General features: G+C 35.7%; 1 protein-coding gene across 4 annotated transcripts in view; it reads right to left on the bottom strand.

Moving 5' to 3' along the window:
* Nucleotides 1-2,210: 2,210 nt before the first annotated feature.
* FTCDNL1 (formiminotransferase cyclodeaminase N-terminal like) overlaps nt 2,211-21,463 on the bottom strand; it is a 38,733-nt gene continuing 19,480 nt past the window's right edge. For 3 of the 4 annotated variants that reach the window (XM_072418633.1, XM_072418635.1, XM_072418634.1), the window contains one exon: nt 17,824-19,122. In XM_072418633.1, coding sequence (XP_072274734.1) covers nt 18,686-19,122 — 437 coding nt within the window. In that variant the 3' untranslated portion in view covers nt 17,824-18,685. Of the gene's footprint in view, nt 7,782-17,823; nt 19,123-21,463 lie in introns of those variants that run through there. The other variant, XM_072418636.1, reaches the window with a different exon arrangement.

Here is a 21,463-nt window from a genome sequence, read left to right as displayed (position 1 = left end):
TAGCATTTTTAAAAAAGCAACAAATATTGTAAATGTTTGCTATATAAAGACACTAGTTTAAAATATAATTAGTTACCAAGACCATTACTTTGTAACATTTTTACCATGGTAATAATATCGTTGTTTGTGTTGCCATAATAGTATTATTATTTGTCATGACAGCATATATTTCACTTTTGATAATAAGGGTTTTGGCCAGGGGCAAGGCTTAAAGTGGAACTATAGTTCCATAAATGGAAAACTGTGCGCAGACAGGGTTTAAATTGCAAAAGGGACAGGCGTTAATTACATGCCTTTTCACAATATTTTACTAAAAGTAAGAAGTTGTGAACATGTAGCTTTGTGCAGTATGCAGGTATCTAGCATCCCTCAGGGCTGCAAGGACTGATTGAACTCCCATGTGCATGCATGAGAGTTTTGTCATACCAGCCTGACCAATCAAGATGGCTGAAAATCAAAAAACTGGGAAGAAGACCAGATGAAAATGGTGGCACTGCCAGAGAATGAAGACATGTGAGTGTAAATACAAAATTGCATTCATTTTTATTTAAGCAGGGACATTGCCGTTCCTTCTTCAATAAGATACCAGCCTGGTCACTTGATATTGTTTGTAATGGTAATTCCACATAGGGAGATTCACTGCCATTTTTGAGCTTGATTGATTGATCTGTTGAATATTCCCTCCAATGATTGATTGATCAAAGGTCCCAAAGCATTCTACACATTTGTACAAAATTGTGCCCATCCAAATGTTTTACTTTGAATAAATAAATCAGATATATTCAATCATTCACGAACACAAGCCAACACAAGCAATCATTCATGAACACAATCTTGTGTACTTTTGATTAATGCTTACCAACATGTCGATTACAGATCAGAACCCTTTAATATTAGTTTCTTATGATCCAACTGCTAGATTCCCTTTATATTCACTTCCGATCATTTATTTCAATCAGAAACAAGATTAGAAGTGGAAACCTGCTTGTGTTTCCTTGGGCTAAGAACAAAACAATTATGGTAAAGTTTCAACTTTCAGTGTCAACAAGGGGCAAAGTCTAGTTTAATACCTATACTCATCTATCAAGATATAATATACACATGTTTAGTGTATGCAATAATTAATATACACAGGGCTAAAAATGGGTCACCTACACCATGGTACATTGCAGTTAGGCCTAAGTTGCACAATGGAGCTTTCTCCAAAGTCTGTTGGTAATATGAAAAGGGTAAGATCAGTGGGTAACATAAGCAATGAAAACTAACAATCCCAGCCTGATACAGTAGAACCATGATTCCATTGTTTACTACAGGCAGATGTTTATTTCTATGGGTCCTTTGAAGTCCTGTTGCTACACAAATCTTCGTCTTCACTAAAGCCATGCTTCTCCTTCATAGACACGTCCAGAGAAGGTACTGCTCCTGGAGATGGCAGCCAACTGCTTTTCTTTGTGCACATTTTTTTTTTTTGTTGCTGTACAAGCAATTCATCCCATCAAAACAAAATTTTCATGTGTTGAACATCAAACAGCTTCCACCCATTGGCTGTAGCCTCATTTAGCACCTGGTGTCCCTTACGTTTTGACTGTTTCCAAGCTTTGTCTACCTCTAGATTTGTTGATGCTTATCTTTGCTTGTACAGTTATTGCAATACCTCTTGCAAGTACTAGTAAATGAACAATTTTAATCTAACACCTTTTTACAGATTTTTTTCCTAGCTCAATTTTGAAGTCTGTTAAGTGTTAACAAAAGCAATGAAAAGCAGCCTGGCTTATTAAAACATCATTCATATGAAGGGTAACATTACATGACACAGCGCTGCCCCTGTAATTCTAGATGTTGGCTTGGCTAGGTTTGGAAGTTTACATTTTTACATTTATCCTGAATGTGACACACTGAAAGGCTGGATTCCAGCTTAGGAATTGCGTGCTTTGTATGAAAAATCTGCTATGTATCAAGGCAAGGCGATGTCATTAATTCAATAAAGCCAGTCAATTATTAATCAATTATGTTTCTAGTGCAGAATGTAAATGTAATGACAACCCAGGTTGTTTAGATTTAAATGAAAATGATTAATGATAGGTAGCATGAACTGAAGACATGATGATAATAATCAGCAGACTTCAATACCATATCCTTGAATGTTTACAGTCATGATAACAAGATTTCCCTTTAAATTAAAACAGAAAGAAAAAGGCAATTACAAACAATGAAAAGAAAGAACAGACAATAATATATTTTATTTGGTGTACAACAATAGTCAATTTAGTGCTATTATTCGGAATTCATTTTATAATGAAACTTTTGTTTTCTATTGTAGATAAGAGGAGAAAGGGTTTAGCGTGACAAAGGGTTTCGCCTGTCCCTGTTGGGCAAAAATTCTCATCTTCTTGTTGCAACTCAGGGGTTAGCACTCAGGCATGGGACCCAGGTTCGTATCTTGGCCCAGGGCACTATCTGCATGGAGTTTGCAGGTTCTCGCCGTGTTTGTGTGGGTTTACTCCTGGTGCTCTGGTTTCCTCCCACATTCCAAAAACATGCAGTGAGGTTAATTGGCTTCCCCTCAAATTTCCCTTAGACTCCATTAAAGACATATGACTATGTTAGGGACATTAGATTATGAGCTCCTTTGAAGGACAGCTAGTGACATGACCATGGACTTTGTACAGCGCTGCGTAATATGTCAGCTTTATATAAATACTGTGTAATAATAATAATAACAACCAATAAGATAGGAAGTAAGGACAAACTGACAGAAACACAGCTTGAAATAAAACCTGACAGAGATTCAAATGCTTCTTCAGTCTGTTCAAAACAAGACAACGTATGGTACTATCTAGGTATCTAGATATCTAGGTATCTAGCTATCTAGGAACCATTCTGCCTTCAGACAAAATGTTTGATATATTAGTAAAAATATTTTGCTTTTTGTTATCTTAAAGCAGAACTAAACTCATCTGTCCCAGTTCCATCACAGGGAGCCGCCATCTTTGTTGTTTTTTTCCTTCCTAAAAAGGATCTTTGGCCATCTTGATTGGCCATGTAGGGTGTTTACTTATTATCAAAGTGCACAAGGGGAGCTGGATTGCTGAGTATTCCTGGCAACAAATGCTGATCAGCTCAGTGAAATTTCACAGCTGGGAAGTGATCAGGCAAATAAGGACTGTTGTTGCAGAGGGGACATCACATGCCCCTTCTGCAATAAAAACCTGCCTGATCACCTAAAGTTATTTTTCTGTTTTTGTGGCACCTGTAAGAAACCTATTATAGACTTTAACTCTTCCCTAAAGAAAATAAAAAAAGGTATTATAGGTTAGAATAGTGCCACATCTGCACCAACACCAGTATGCACCTGGGGTCTCCACAGATTTGGTACCCTTAATCTTAGCCTTTTACACCTCAATGTGGAAAATATTCCCTATCTGAGCGTGTGAATGTTTTATTTTTTCTTGCTAATGTGGTGTTTTCACTCTCACCTTACACTCGGGTGACATTTTTGATTTTTACATTGTTCTCTGTAAATTCCTGAAGTTCTAGTGCATAAATCTGGCAGTAGCTCAGATGTTTCCCCATCCCTATGTTAGGCATTAACAGTCATTTGATAGTGAACATCATTTAGATTTCATATCTTCCCCATTCTAGTAGCTTAGTTATATAAAAATATAGCTCTTGAACAGGTCTGCTTTATGTAGGTCTATGGCGTGCCTTTGGCTGTTTGCCTTAAGCAGCAGGTGTAACCAATAAAGTGACCACATAAATGAATCATCATATATACATTTTATAGAGAGTTACAAATGTTGACAGCCTGTAGTCACCATAAAGTTTCATGCAAGCCATCATGCATACATCAATATACATTGTACTGACCTTGTATGAATGGTTTCTAAATAAAGTAAATTCTACACAAATATGATTTATATTTCCACTACTCGCCTTATTGACTTATCCACACTTTGAGCCTGATTTATTAAAGCTCCCCAAGACTGGAGAAGATAAGACTATTAAGGGAAAATCTGGGTGATCCTGGGATTGGAATGGATTTCCTAAAATAATTTTCTATTGGTTGGCATATGTTTTTTTTTATCCTGGACCATATCCATTCCAGGTTTACTGGATCCTCAAGGTTCACCCATGATAGTCTATCTTCTCCAGCCTCGGAGAGCTTTAATAAATCAGGCCCATGTTTTTTTACACAGATGTATAAAATAAGCCAAGTATAATTATATTTATTTAGAAAACAAATAGTACGTCTTGAGAATTAATAAAATGCATTTACTGTGTTAGATAAACATTGCTAATACCATGTTGGACCCCCCTACTTGAGTCATTCCTCAGTGACTTTGATCCTAATTGACATGATAGAATCATGAAGTTGCTTCCCTCATTTTACTACATCCCAAGGTGCTCCCGATTAGGCTAAGATTTGGTGACTGTGGACAGAACTCATTGTCAGTTGGTACCAAGAGGCCCTTACATGCCTAACTGCGTTGATTTGCTGCCATTTTATTGGCATTAACAAGCAGATGAACAGCCGTACCTAATAACGTTGCTGTTGAATGTATATTTCTGTAGATCTCATGATCCTCCATCCATCCAATCCCATACTCCTTTATCAACTTTTATCTTCTGCTTCTCCTTTATCAACCCATCCTAAGGCTCTTATAAATTAGAATTTGTCATATACATGTGTCTTGTCTATATATCTTTAGTTTTTTTTGGTGAATGTTTTATGTTTATGGTCTACATTTCTAGGCAAGTCTATGTAAGCAAAGACTGATAGAAAAATCAGAATGATTGTCAGGCAACTAGTTTACTCAGAAGCCACTCCGCAATGACATCCCCAAGTTATTATAGTACATGTTTCCTTCAAACGCAGCTAAAAGGCAAACAACTAGAAATATACAATCTTTTTTGTGTTTGCTTTTTTATCTGCTTGCATCATAAGCCTGGCAAAGGAACACATTAATAATATATATTTTCTGCAGATATAGGTTGTTGAAATGTAGACAGATTTTGCATAGTGGCTGGCAAGATAACTACTCATCCTTGTCTGAACCGCTGAAAAGACAAGTAAATATGTCCCCAAGACTGATGAGCAGCTGCACAAATGGCCTTCTCACTAAGAAAGAAAAGAAAAAGAATGGCAGGAAGCCTTCTCAACAAACTGAAAAATATCTTTCCTGGTGTTTATGAAAGTTCTCACTTACCCAGGTCATTGTGAAGCTCAGTGTTTCTCAGCATTTAATGAAACCTAGGGATTCTCTAGTCATTGCTAGAAGATTTCTTTGGACAATGAGCAATTTGTGCCTCAGGTCACTTCAACTGACACCAATAATTTTTTTGGCGACATTGTAGGGCGACATTCTTCTCACTGGTCAGCAGTGTAGGAAGCTTTGTTTTTACTAACCACAATGATAATGTACTGTGAGCTGTCCATATAGTAATTATAGTAAGGGGTTCCCCATGGATCTGAAAGTTACTTTAAGGGTTCCCTCATATTGAAAAGGTCAGGAAAGGCTGGTTGCAGTTAGTCACAATCAATTGGACTCATTCTTGTTGTATTAATGGTATTTTGCAGCAATCTAAGATGCTTCATCTTTCGCCAGAACTGAGATAATGGCTTAGAAAGCTGCAAAATGTCTACAAAGTTACATAAACAAGTCCAAAATAAATGTGACTAACTATTACTAGCTATCGCTCCTGGTGGTATTAAAAAAAGGCCTAACATCATGTAAGTAATAATAAAGCAATGTATTGCAAAACACATATATATAGCAATAGAAAAATACATTTATATATATATATATATATATATATATATGGCTCCAGCACTTTACATTCTGTAGTCATGTCTTGATTATCATATACCAATAAAAGTCTACAATATCCTCACTATAGTCAAAGTTTACTGCCCCTAACATATTACAATGACACATTTTAATAAATCTATGAGTTTGTATTTGGAATGCAAGAGAAAACCCACAGAAATAGGAGCGGGGGGGGGAATACAAATTCCACGAAAATAGTGGCCTGGCCAAGAATAAATTTGCTACCCTTGTGTCGTGAAGGTGCTATTCTAGCCACTGAGCCCCTCAAGCTTTGGTTACAGGAATCCATGATAATCCTAAATAATTAATTAGTTCTGTAGGTAATCATACATGTGATCTTTGTAGTAAATTGTATTCAATATATCACATAGCTTGCTCAAAATACTGGCCTTGTGGTACAACCTTTACCGTTCATTTTTTTCATAAAAAACAGTAATTTTAACAAGGGAGCTTTAGATTCTATACTATACACAGAATGAATGTTATGTCAGCAATTTATGTGTTTGAACTTTTCTGAATTCAGTGAATTCCAGCCTAAAGTTTTTGAGCACAACCTGTTAATCTAGTACTCCATAGGCATGCCTACAGTAAACGGCAAATTCCTTAATTATAATGTATATAAAAGTTAACGTCCACACCCTCCCTATTTCCTCCTAACTGGTCATGTTAAATGTCTTCTGGTATATGCAGCTACATTTCGTGACACACACCATGCTACCATTAAACTTTGATTAATGGACATGCCACCTAACTAATAGTCCTCTATGGAGTAAGTTCTTCTGTAGTGCTGTATCTCTATTTGAAGTTTAACATTGCCCTCTACTGGCTGCAATACGTTTCCTAACTTCATAAATAAACTCTAAAAGTTTGTAGAATAAAAGGGCATGCAAAGCTCTGCCAGCTCCTGCACAAACATGTATGCTCCCTCTATGGAACATTCACATATATAAACAAGGGCAGGGTAGGAGGGATAACCTGGCACTGCTTTTTCAGAAATCAAATTCAAGATCAGGAATTTACATGGCTATTAAAATAAATAAATAATAAAAATTATTAATAATTAGGTATCTCACTATGTAAGTAAATATATTGTGTTCACTGTAAACCTAATGGATATAATTAAAACATTAAAAAAAATATGTCAGAGATTAACAGCAATTTTTAGCTATCAATTTAATCTCTGCCAGTAATATGTTGCTAGCGAATTAATCACTAGTAGAAATTGAAAGGTAATTACATAAAAGCAATTTAAATTGTAGAGATTTCATTGTTGGTATTTGATCTCTTCCATCAGTTATTTCCAGGTAAACCCATAAAAGTAAAATGAGTGAGTTATAACTCACTTATCAATCATAAATCAAAAACCTAGCAATTACTTAGAAAAAAGAATAGAATTTTCTACTAAAACAAACCCTTAGGCGAGTCATCTTTTAGTGACATGGCCTAAATGTTGGTAATCTCTAACCAACCAACGTAAAATAAATTTAAGACAAAAAGCCTTTAAGCTGAATGTCTGAATTTCAAATCTCCAGAATTTAAAGTAACATTTTAGCCAAATATTTTTTTTTGTTTTGCATAAAGTTGGAATGTTTAGAACTTTCAGTTTAGAAGCACATATTTAATATAATTCATCTTTTGTGTGAGACTTCCCCCACCTCTTAGATTGTAAGCTCTTCTGGGCAGGGTCCTCTGTTCCTCCTGTGTCGCTGTCTGTATCTATCTGTCATTTGCTACGCCTACTTAATGAACAGCGCTGCATAATATGTTGGCGCTATATATAAATCCTGTTTATTAATAATAAAAACAATCTTACTTCCACACAACTTTTTGTACAAGGTCAGAAAGTGAGATACAATCTTCCCAGAATGATCACAAAGAGACAAAAGTTTTATCATGCTCCCACTTTAGTAAAGTTTGCACCATCACCTCCATGTCAGCTAGGTACATTTTTCTCTGAAAAGAAAAAAAATGCAGAAAAGAGTTACAAAAAACATACTTTATCTGTTGTCATCGTTTTACACGTTATATTTATGGCTTTATGACTTTTTTATGATATATTTGTGTAATTCTATTGCTAATTCAGTCCACCTATTGTATGTTGTGCTACTGTTCAGTGCAACCCGACCTGACCTGAAACATGGAATTGCTGACCTATGATGACCTTCCATAGTAGTAATAATCATATTGCCATTTAGTGCGTAACATTAGAAACATGTTGGGAAGAGAAAAGATGGATGTTTATCTATTATAGAAGTCATTTATCTAGTTGCAGATCCTGTTACTGCAAAAAAATTATTTCTGCACTACTTTAAAGTAATTCAATTTGGACTGTTCTGCATTCCATTTGGATACATACAACTCCTGTGCAACCAAAGTGGCATGCCATGTTATCCATTACATTTAAGGAACACAGTGGTATCACCTGCTGCTGGACATTGCAGGAGCTGAGCACACTAGTTAAGGCAGACTATGTGCTGCTTCTTGGTTATCTATGTTAGACTGACTGCAATGAACTTTGCAATAAACCTTAACTGACCCTCCTTTAACCAGTTCGGGTTTTGCTGTTCTGAAGAATTAAAAAGCTAAAAGATTGCTGTGCTTAAGAATAATATTAAATAGAACACCATCTGTGGAACTCCATTACTTCTCTGGAGGAAAAAATAATGACCAGGTCACTGCTGTTTACTGGATATTTTATAGAATGCTGTTCTTCCATTTCAGTGAGAATTACATATATGCTACACTAACAGTATCATTTCCATGTCCCATTCTCTTTCCTGGGCAAATCAAAGAATGTCTTGAATTTTATAAATAAAATACAAAATATTGTTCTGTGAATTACTTTTATATGCAATTGCTTTATCATGAAATATTTATTTTGCCTTTTTATCATTTTCAGTAAACATATAACTAGTGTATTTTATATCAAGTAAAATATAAAATAAAAATTGTCATGCCATCTCAGACCAAGGGACCCCACCAATCCAAGCTATAGAAATGCCATGTTGTAATGATAAAGTATTTTCAGTTAGTAAAACTAGACATGTCATGTTTTAATTAGAAATCCTTACAGGTATGTGCAGTTAGTAAATACTAGACAAGCATTCAAGACATTTTACTAACATTTACCCACAAATATGCTAAGGATAAATACCTAGTAAAAATGAAAACCTTAAACTCGGTTATGTTTAGTGAAAACACAGTCTACTTTATATGTTGTTAGATAATGGCAGCAATCATAATCACACTTATTTATTCTGAATTCAACTTGGTATGTAAACCCTGACTGTCTCAAATGAACTTGGGAGAATTAGGAGAGACAGCTCAACAATATCCTGAACAAGCCACAAATGCGTTGATAAGCCGCCCTGGCTGGTGAAGGGTTAAGAGGCGCACGGACGGGACTTCTGTATAAAGCAGACCTTTCCACTTGTACTAAATTACAGACCACACAAAACGTCCTAATAGAAGCCAGCTGGTTGGGCCCTATGTCACCAATAGCATCTATGGTCTGAGTTCTGTCTATTTCTATTTCAAACCCTCCATCCAAAAAAGCCACAGCCACAATTTGCTCACTGCCCGTATCAGCCTTCTCTTTTAACCTATCCAGTGCCGAAAAACTTTGTAATCCAGAAAAAAAGCACTTGTGGTATTTCTGCCAATGAATATCAAATCATAAAAATACTAACATAGAATAATAATATATGTTATTAAATAATGTTGTTTAAAAATAGTAAAGAATTGGAATTCTATAAAATATAAATAAATAATTTGAAATATTTCCTTTATAACCTTCACAAATTACACATTAATGATGCAAGGAATTCTTTATTTATGTGCAGTTGGTTTCAGTCTGTTACTTTTTTAGCAATTTTACTGTTTTTTAAATTGTGGTTTTTATGGGAAAACTGGTAAATGGTATGAACTAATACAACCTATGGTTTCGGAAATACCCAGAATAGAACTTTTAAAGTCAAGTTCTGGGCATATATATAGTTTGTAATAATTATAAAACTTTGCAAATCACCCAGCACTTATCTGTTAGCCCCTCGAAGCACAACCTAAAATTGTTAGCTCAGGAACAAATAGTAGTAGAGGATACTTCCTGCAAACCCTGCATTCCAACCTTGTCTAGGCTCCACTTACGTCACTCAGACTGACCCTAGCTTCTTGAGAAAGCTGAAGATCCTAAATCTCGCATGTATGAACTCCCATGGAGTGCAGATTTGGGGTCCTCAGTTTTTCTTGAGGCTGCGGTAAGACTAGGTAATATCACTGGTGCCTAGGGATATTGATCTTTTACTCATTATGGCTATTTTTTCTAAAAGAAAGGTAATCAATTAACCTTTAACTGGGGGTAAATGTTTAGTGCAAGGTCCCCTGTAAAGCTACGTACACATGTCCAATGATTCTCGCCCGATAATCGGCTTAGGGCCAATATCAGATGAGAATCTGGCATGTGTACAGCGCCCGTTGATCTTAATGCAAGGGAAGGGAGAGCGCAGCGGGGTGCCGCTCCATCGTTCTCCCCCTCCCCTCTCCATAGAGTAGAACGGTGCTGTATGTACAGTGCTCGTTCATGCATCGTGCAGTCTTTAGTCCTTGGAAAGGATCGTGAAAGGTCCTTTCCAACGACTTTAATTGCACTTGTGTATGCGGCTTAAATGTATTCAAAGGAATAAACAAGTATCTAAATATATATCTTCATATCAGTTCCTTCTAACCCTCCAGCATTGTTCTGAATTTGGGAAACAAGGCCATCACACTGGAACAAACAGAGTACTTTTTCTTACTAAAAAATGGAGAACACAAGGATGACCAAAAAAATCTGCTGCTCAACGGATAAGGGAGATCATGGAACAAGCTGTATCGCTTAAATATTATGGGCCTGATTTAATGAAAGCTTTCAAAGGCTGGAGAAATTACACTTTCATCAGTAAAGCTGGGTGATCCAGCAAACCTGGAATGGATTTTCTCAAAGTCATTTGCTACTTGCTGGCAAATGTTTTGAATCCTGGACCAGATCTATTCCACACTCGCAGGATCACCTATCTTCACTGAAGAAAGTGTATCCTCCACAGTCTTGGAGAGCTTTAATAAATCAGGCCCTATGTGTCTGCACTGGAACTAGGCCCTGGATGATGTTTGGTAGTACAGGATTAGCAACCCTTTGGAAAGGAAAACAGTAAACATACATCTCAGCATTGAGTTTCGATGTTGCATCACATTGATATTGCATTTAAACTGTGAAGAATAGCGTGAAGGTGCCTGGCAATAAACGTAAACCTGTAATTTTTTTAGTAGACAAAATTTTCAAGGAGGCAAGTAGGGAAACATACACTATCCTTTGTTTTAATTGTATACATCTAACTCCAAGAACAGCTTTAATTAAATTTGCATATAAACACTTTTTTTTATTTTTTTCACATTTATTTTCAACTTTCAGAATTGTGTAGGCTCAGCTGAGCAATCTTTATATATGGAGCAGAAAGTTTCAACTACATTGAAAAGGGGTCTAATTACATGAGTCCCAGCGTTGCACCTCTGCCCTGTCTGCTATATATATATAATTTTTTGCAATGCACACTACCTGTCCAAAAAAAGTCATACGCAGTAGGATTTCTTTGAACCGTTTTTAGCTTTGTTTATAGCACAGTAGTATCACTTCAATAAGCTTAAGTTGTGAAGAGTGGTAGTCAGTCCGTGTCTAAAAACAATGTTTCATGTTCCTTGCACCAATCTTCCACTATTTAAACCCAATGATTCCTAGCATTGTCATATTGTGTTATGTCCATGTCATCAGGAAAGAAAAAATCCAATAATGTAAAGGTGAGTCACTAAATATATTCAGGTCATCAGTTGACCTAATTTTTGGGCACATACCTTTTCTAAACCTAAACTAACTAAATAACCCCAGATCATAACACTGTCTCAACATGCTTGGGTACGTTCTTTTATCCATGTAATATTTATATCTGTATTGGAAGAAAAAATATGCTCCTGAACTCTAAATCTACTATTTGTCTGTTAGTCTGCCTGTCGTATTTTTTGTGTCAGTTACCTGGAACAAGCATGCTAGTGTTATGGCAGAACTCCTGACCAGCATATTCGTTGGGTCAGGTCAGCGGCTTGGTACTCAACAATTTGGGAATTTATGAAAGCTTCAAACTGGACTTGTGTTGCTGTACAACAACCAGATTGAACATAAAAATGATATGATAACCCTGCTTTACTAATTAAAACACATACAATATTTCAGGAACACATCAGACATCATATACCTCTTATATTATCTTGTATTTTCTATCTATATTTGTGAGAGTCTTATCCACGTGTACTGATTGCCATTAAATACACAATGACAGATTAATGCTGGGGAACGAAGAATCCACAAAGCCGAAGGTAAAATACAAGATTTAATCCAGGCAACACCATATCTTTTCACTTCTATTTGACATTTTACATTAAAGCGTGGTGGCTACCTTTACTTTAAACTCGATAATACTGTAGGAAGCATGCACAATACTATGTTTGTGATCTCCATTATTTAGTGCAGCCACTAAAATAAGCTATGACAATGATGATATCAATGAGGTTAATGGAGCTACTGGACCATAACTGACTTCCTGAAGTGGAAAATAATAAGGCATAGATCTCCTGCGACATGATAGAAAGGCAGGTCTGCCATTTCTAATGTAATCCCATTAAGTCTCCGAAATTGGCTCTAGGGTGAACTAAATGTTAAAAATAAAAGAAAGAAACATGCTAATATCATGAATAATTAAGCATCACAACAGCCGCTACAACAAAACAGCATTAACAAAAATGAGTTTTCTTGCTTAGTGCAAGTGCAGCAGGTCATTTCTAATTAAGTGCCCCATGCGTCCATAAAAAACAATTACATTTTTAACACAATCCTATTAGATATTTATTCTTTTATTCTAGAGTAAAATCTTGACTAGCATACAAATACATTTCTCCCACTGACTGAACATTTATCGTAAATGGAATTGAAATGCCAGGGGGTCTTAATTATATGAGTAAACAATGAGATGTATCCTTACAGTAAGGAAGTCTTGTGGGGTGAATGAGGTTTATGTAGGTTACAGAAGAAATCACTGAAAAAGTTTGGATTAACGGTATGTGGGTCATCTTGTCTGTAGCACGTAGAACTTTAAATAAACAAAAGATTATATACATGAACATCATTTTATATACCTTGAAGAAATATACTTTGGTATACCTAAAGTTGAAGGATACATTTAGAACCAGTTGGAGAATTGCTATCATATCACCCCACTGCTTTAAAAAGTAGAGCACTGAACTTTCAGATATACTAAATTAATTATGACTGCTATCATATTTAAGTAGCAGGGGTTCAACTGAATGCCATTTGTATAAGTAAGTATGTCACTTTGTCTATAGGGCATTTTGACAATCAATGGCTATTATATGTAACCATGCAACATTGAATGGTGAAAGCCAGTAGACCAACTACTGCAAGGGTTAATCTAACCACAGGCTGAGTAACTGGGGAGGTGACCGGAGAAGATCAATTCAGTGCCACATATTAACCCAAGAATGGAATAGCTGTTGGTAAAAATTATGTGATGTTTGCACTGTCTTAATGGACAAAGGCAGTGTGTGCAATAAAGGAATAAATGATGTAATATTTAGCAAAAAGTATGCAGACATTTCTCCAAAAAATTAAATTTAGCAGCTTCCAGTAAAAGCTAATAATCATGCTACAGCATTCAAAGATATTTTAAAGAATTGGGAGCTTCCAACCTTGTGACAAATGTTTCAGAATAAATGTGTACCTGTGCACAAACCCATGTACATAAAGCCTTGGTTTGACCAGCTTGGCGCTGGAGTACTCAAGTGACCTGCACACAGCAGTAACTGAACCCCTACAGCCAAATGTATCAGGCCCTCTCTTCTAATAATAATACCTGACCTCAGAAATAACAAATTCCAACGGACACATCACGGACAGGGCTTGTGAAAAGAGTTCACAGAAGAGTGGAGAATGGCATAGCCACAATGGAGCATTCAACTCTATTTTAATGTCCAAGGTTTTAGAATTGACTATTCATTGAACTTAAAGCAGTGTGATAAAGCTGAAGCTCTGACTCCGGAAATTTGGGTGGAGTTTAGACTTTTGCAGAGAACCCATTTATACACATAAAGCAAAGATCCTCCTTTCCAACATGCTGGTAGGGGGCAAACATTTTAACTTAGGCTGTGGCTGCTTTTTGAAAACAAACTTTGATACACCTGGAAAGTATTTTTACTTAACCTAAAAGTTCAGTTGGGCTTTATTACTTAAGAATAAAAATTTTACCTGAATTGGAATAACACATTCATTTGAGGTCAGGAAGGAATCCACCTTACCCAAAGTTGATCTAGAAAGTTTTTCTTGTCCTCTCGTAGACAAAAAATGTGTACATTTTGTTAAGCCTGATAGACGTCTTTTATCAGCTTTGTAAACTATGTAACAGAAAGGAAATAGATGCCAAGGAGAATTTGTTTCCTTTACTCCATTTAGTCATTTCCAACTGTTATGACTTCATGAACATTACACACCAGGCCTGTTTGTCAGTAGCTGTTCCCAAAACTTCCACATGCACACATTAGTTTTTTTAGTAATCCTATCTATATATCTTGGCCTCTGCCAACTCTTTTTTTCTTTTGCCTTTATTCTAATATTTAGTGTTGTTTTAAACATATGATGGAAAACAGTGTTAAAAGTCTCTGTTCTGTACTTCATAAAAAGCAAGGCAGAAGAGATGATGAAAAGGAACCTTCCTTTAATGTTATTTTGGAGGGGCAAAATTAGAAAATAAAAGAGCTAGAAATGCCCATATCCCAATGTTTATTCAGTTACAAAGAGAGTTGAATTGTATGTGTTTTATGTCATTAAACTAGAAACCCATGTTTTTTAATAAGTAACAAATATCAATATACAAAAATGCTACATATTGTATACATTAAAGGTGAATATAAATCAAAAAATAAATAACCTTTGGCATTTACAGAACTACAACTGCTCCTTAATGTTTTAGATGTTCTGTAAGCCTCTCAGATCACTGATCCTTCAGCCATGGGATTCATTACTATGTCTAGCAAGCAGAGCTGTCCAATTTCCTTCTGGTATAGTAGCATGTGGTTATGGAAAGCTGTATACTATTGTTAGTAATGTGATGCGTTCAAGATGGTAGTTCTTACAGAAGCCTAGATATAACTTAATGTATACCCCAGGGGCACTATTCATAAGATAATGGGGGTGTCTCAGCTTGTGGTTCTGGAACTGATATTGAAAGCATTACCACAGTATTATTAGCACACATACTAGAGAATAATATATCATTATGTGTTTTATGTCTTGTCCATATCAATCTAAATAGTTATATAAATAACAACGAGCTAGTGCCAAATAACTCACAGCCAGCAAAATCTGCAAGGCAAAGGTATGTAAATTGTAGTACTCACAGTTAAAAAAGAAAGCTTTATAAATGCTGCAGGGGCAACATGCCAATGTGTGAGTTTCACAAATAATGTGTTATAAAAAGGCAGAAATATTACTCCATCTCACTTCTTTTGGCATCACAAATTTCAAAGATTCATGGTTCAGAGTGTGGTTTACCTAACTGTTCTCATTTATCAAAGACATAAGAAGTGCCACTTTACTTTTATCCTTTTTGAAGTTCAATTGAGAATTTGGTTGGTTACTCTGGGAACCACAGGCCTTTAATTTATTCGCTTTGCTAAATGTTATTTCTAGGCACCTGTATGATGGACCAATAGGACCCAGGCCTGGATTTCTATCAATGCAGCGTGTAAACACATGGTCCTGCCACTAAAATACCACTCCTCCACTAGAATCATCCCTGTAACAAAAAGAAAAATCCCTATTTTTCTGGTATGAATCTTAATATATTGGTGGTATTTGACTAACACAAGGAAGGATCTATCTTTTTCCCTTTAGGGTCTGTAGGTACCGACCACTGTGCTTACTGGTAAAGAGAGTTTAAGCCAGTACTTTATTAGTCTTATCTACATTAATAGGACACCTTTACATCTGTGTTTAAACTACAATATCATAACTTGCAACTGCAATGACATTGGGATACACTTCATATGCAATTAAACCCAAAAACTGATTATTTCTAGGTGTAGATATTCCTACAGTTGACTCTATTGCAAAGGATTCCAATAGAAAAAATATAAGGAAATATTAAATGACATGCTTTATTTTCAATTAAGGCATCCAACTTATTATTTCTAAATTTTGCAATATGCATCTATGGGCTAAATCTGTTACCTATGAAGCACTCTGTTAGGTGCTAGGCCTAAATGAAGAGGAAGCCGTATAATGTGTAGTCGCAAAGTTGAAACTACAACTACATCAATTTTTACTTTTCCAGAAACAATACTAATATATGAGCACAAAAACCTGACAGGCCATTAGTACTTTCATAAATGATGCTTAATGAGACTAATAGCAAGTACAATATGGCAATGAATACCCTGAGCTCATGCAATTTACTTTACTACGAGAAGCTACAACAGCGCCTGATCCAGAAATAATGCAATTACACACATGAGTGCCAAGCCTGCGGCAACAATGATATATATACTTATAATCACACACCATGCCAGTGGTAAAATGGTCATCACTTTTTATCTGGTGGCAGTTAGGAGTTTAAATGAAATGCTCCAAGGTCTGCAGAGTGGATATTTATTTAAACTGTCTAAGAATAAAATACATAGTCGGAAACACATTGGGCAGTGGTTAGTATCCTAATAGAGAAGGTCTGGCAGGGATATGGTATTCTATATTGTCTTGCAGGTATTGTTTTGTAGTTTGTCTGATGTGGTCAGGAGAGTCGCTAAGACAGACAGCTAAGGAATGGATGGGCCTGTTTTGTGGTTCTTCTTGTCCATCTGTCAGTTTAGCTTTAATGGTTGCCTGTTTCTAGGATCTTGGCAGTGAAGAATATTTCAATTTATGTTTACTAAAGCTGCTTTTGAAGTGGGTAGAAAGAAATGAAAGATATTTAGCCAACCAGTGCATAGTTTTAGAGTCCTTCAATTAGACAATCTAAAGGAAGCATGTCCATGAGACAGGATGTTAATGATATCGGGTGTCAAAAAACATTGGGCCTGATTTATTAAAGCTCTCCAAGGCTAGAAGGGATACATTTCAACAGTGAAGCTGGGTGATCCTGCAAACCTGGCATGGATTTCTTTAAAGACATCTGCTAATTGCAATCCTGGACTGGATCTATTGCAGGTTTGCTGTATCATCTAGGATTACTGTTGAAAGTGTAACCTTCTCCAGCCTTGGAGAGGTTTAATAAATTTGGCCGTTGTGTTTGTAAAACTGACACAATACACTATATATTATTTATATATATATATATATATATATATATATATATATTAATAACAATATTTGTATCAGACAATTACAGTTTTAAACAGGATGCAGTTGTCTCTTTAATGTGATCATTATATCATAGCTGGCAAAGTGATCATACAATTTGTAACCACTCTGCTTGGTTTCTGACCTTTAGGTGGTCCTGTTGCTGAATCTAATGGCTTTGTGCAGTGTCGACAAGTAACTGTCAAAGGGATGACATACAATATGAAAACCCCCAGCATGGGGTATCATGTTACTATACCGATTAATAGTGGGAAGGAGTTAAAACTGTACTCCAAGAACATATTTAAAATATCAAATAATACAGCTATATTCATTAAAATGATTTTTTAAAGTGCAACTAGTGTACCTGAATATACCTATATACTATACCTAATATATTTTAAAATATAACGAAAGACACATTTTTCGTAAAATACTTTAAAAATGTTTGAATCGAGTATAAACCTAGGTTAAAAAAAAATTGGTCATCACTGCTAACATTTAAAACAGTAGTAAATAGAAATATCAACGAAACAGACATGAATAAATACATCCAGAGTGTAATTTTTAAAACATTTATTGAAAAAGTGAAAAAAAAAATTACGATAGTTGTTTGTATATCTTATTACAAGTTAAATTGTTTTGTTTATGGTGTCATATATTTTTTAAATTATTACTGGTTCTCAGTAGATGATGTTGTGTCCCTATGTAGTGTGTAGTAAACTCATGTTTCATGTCTTCAGCAGCAAGAATTTGTTACACGTTTTACATGAGTAGACAGCGACATCTACTGGTGTGACCCAATTATAAGCCCAGATATTTGTTTAGATAGATTTTGAATAAGGGGGTACATTTTGCTATGGCTAAGACTAGTAAAAAACAGAAGACTGGATGGGGAAGCAGTAGGAGCTAATAAATTATGCTGTATGGCACATGAGCTGTAAAGGAACATTTTGATAGAAGACAAGATAAGATTTTGGAGGGAAAATCACTCAGTGCTGTATAATCACAGGCTGAAATTGAAAGGTGACATAACTGTACAGGTTAAATTTCGCAGAGAAATGTCTAACCACAAGCCAGGCTGTGCCTTCTAGTAATATATGTGTTATATACCTAAGGGTTTACACTGGATGGATGAAAAAAAAAAATCTTTTACAGATAACCTGACTGAAGTTTAACCTTAAATATTGTTTTACAAACGTAAAGCTGGCCTGCTGATTTTTTTCCTAGGCTTACTTATACTTGACGTTAATCCTGCCAGGAGGGTGTTTAACATGGTCATGTTTCCTTGCAAAGAGTCAGGCAAAAATGAACACATATTGCTGCCAGTCAGATTTAAAAATGTAAATTTTCTAAAGTTTCTTATAAAATGAAGAACAACATGGCTTCTTTTTTTAATGCATGGTTTACATAAAGACCTTCAAGTCTTTTACATAAAAACTTGTTGTCTTCTCTTCCAAAGCTCTCCTATTCCATGTGATATTGCATATTCAGCTGTGGATTTGCACTCCACTGGAGTAAAACCAACAAGGGAAGTTCCTACTGTGTTGATGCCATGTTGCAAAGCTAATTGTTGAATTTCAGCCTCTATATACTGTGGAGATATGTGTGAATACTTTTCTCCACAAATATGATGAGATGTATATTTATTAGTTTCAGATGAAGAAGTAGACTCCTCAATGTCTCTGAAACTCTCCACATTACAGGCTATTTCTACAAGACCACTGTTTGGGAAAGCCATAGCTTGCACTCCCTTAAGTCCTCCAGAGCGACCACGGATGGCAGTTGCTATAGTTCTCCCTAAAGCCAGGTCCTGTGTGTCAAGGGTGACATTGCAGTTCATCACATAAGGGCTGGCACCAACACCTGGAATAGTGAACACAGTGGAGCATGTGATGTGATAAAAAGTAAATAATTTCATAATCAAATGAATGTATCATTATTCAAAATTGCATTGCACAATTATTATACAATCATTTTGTTCAGCAATATTTGCACATATTTCAGACAGTAGCAGCCACAAGTATTTGTGTACCCTTGCATACCCTTACAAACATGGCGCTGCAACTATCTGACTGGTCAATAGACCTACCACATACTGCACAGTTCTGTGGCTGTCAACCTGAGAAACAACACACAAAATCCTTTTTTTATGTCTGACAAACAAACCATCTCTAATTCCAATGCATTGTGGAAGACAACTGATGTTTGGACTATTTAGCCATGACCCTGAGTAACTATATTGGGGAAAAACGCTTTTAATTTTCTTTTTTTTAAAAATTAATAAAAAGTTCTAAACTGGTTTAATGTTTTTTGTTATGATGTGGTTTCTTGGCAAAGAATAGGTTAATAACCTAGACAAATAATAATTCGTTCTGAATGCTTTAAGCATTTTTGTTTACAAATCCTCATACCAAAATAGCCCCGGTATGGTTCGTTATGCTATTAACATCTATGTTAAGGATGTTTGTGGTACAGATTATTATTGAAGTCATATACACAGAATCAGAGGAAGACAAAACAAAAATGAAGAACACAACCAGAAACAGAAGGCTGGGAGAAGGGCCCAGAGACATACAAATAAGCTGTTTTTATTGTCCCCTCATAACACACTCTACCACTATCAAAATCAATTGTACATCAGGGGTGAATAATTAAAAGAATAAGCAAGTATTTTATTCATGAAAGATGATGAGATTGGCTCCACATGTGTCCTCGTCTTCTGTACCACCACACAGGAAGGATATGAGTTTATTTATAGTTGGGAGGGGGAGCAGCTATTTTTGAGTAAGAATAAGGGAAATCATTAGGACATATCAAGGACTATTCATTGTAGAAGGTCACTAGTTCTAAGTACCAAAATTATTGTTTTTTTCAATCATTGAAAAAACCAATTGACCGTTCCATCAAACCAATATTTTGGTTTACTATTTAGCCTATAAAAGTCAAATCTGGAATACCTATGAGCGTGTACCCTATGACCTGGTAGTAGACATCTCTCTTTCCTCTCATAATTCCAGTTAGAACAGAAACTTTCCTAAACCTTTTCAGTACCTGAATCATCTTCCTGAGTTTGGCCCTTGTATGCTACCAAATTTATATCATAGTCATGATCACGAGGCAAACAGTCCACTTAAGAGGTATGACAAGTATGACAAAAAATTCTGAATCCTATACCAAAATCCTGTAACAAATAACTCAGCATGATGGGGTAATTTACTTAAAGAATTTAGACTTTTTATTTATCAAAGTTAATTATCACCTTAGAAGAAAACTTAGTTTAGTAAATGATGTGAAGCTTTGCTTTTTTTTAACATTTTATGCACACTTTCACTAAACTAAGCAAACAACCTTAACCAATTTAATAAGTGAAACCAATGTTGATTCCACATAAGCATTTTCTTTTCAAAGTCTGCCTCAAATATTAGTTCCTTCCACGTATAATTGAAATATTGAAATGTTGTACTAAAGGAGGTAAACCTGTCTGCTGCACATATTTGTTGTATAATACCTCGGACTAATGGAAATCTTTGATTTGAAAAGTTGAAGTAATGTCAATGCTGCCACCCAAAATCATTGGAGGCCTAGACAGATTTTTATATGGTTGTTTCAGCTTAAAAATAAAACGCACACAGATAATTTTAGCTAGATTTGATGCTTCAAATGCATTATTTGTTCCTTAAATGATTACCATGTAAATATCAGGCCAAAAGCTAAATACACACATAATAAATATATAATATATAATGCAGTGCTTTCACCTGCCAAAAGACTTGTATTTCTGTCCAACCATGCAGGGAAGAAGGTCTGATTTATCTTTGCTGCTGTTGAGTAACACTTACATGTACCTGTACTCTGTGACTACACAGAAAAAGGATAACTTCATTTCTCTCCTATTTCTATCATCTTGATGTATGCACTGAAACTGATGGTTTTGCTGATTTCATTCTTCTAGTTGAAGCTTTGCTGTTGAGGAGCTGCAGGAGGCTGATACCCAGTCTGATTCAGGCTACGTACACACATCAGACAAGAATCTGGTATGTGTACAGCGCTCGTCGTTCGTGGATCCACAAATGCTGAGCGGTCATAATGAAAGTGAAGGGAAGAGAGAGCAGCAGGGTGCCGGTTCATCGTTCTCCCCTCTCCCTAGTACAGCGCTCGTTCAGTCTTTTGTCGTTGGAAAAGATTGTAAACGACAATTATTGTA

Source organism: Pyxicephalus adspersus, chromosome 7 (assembly GCF_032062135.1).
Source record: "Pyxicephalus adspersus chromosome 7, UCB_Pads_2.0, whole genome shotgun sequence".
Classification (NCBI taxonomy): domain Eukaryota; kingdom Metazoa; phylum Chordata; class Amphibia; order Anura; family Pyxicephalidae; genus Pyxicephalus; species Pyxicephalus adspersus.
The sequence above is the reverse complement of the archived record's forward strand: the minus strand, read 5'-3'. Positions and strand labels throughout refer to the sequence as shown.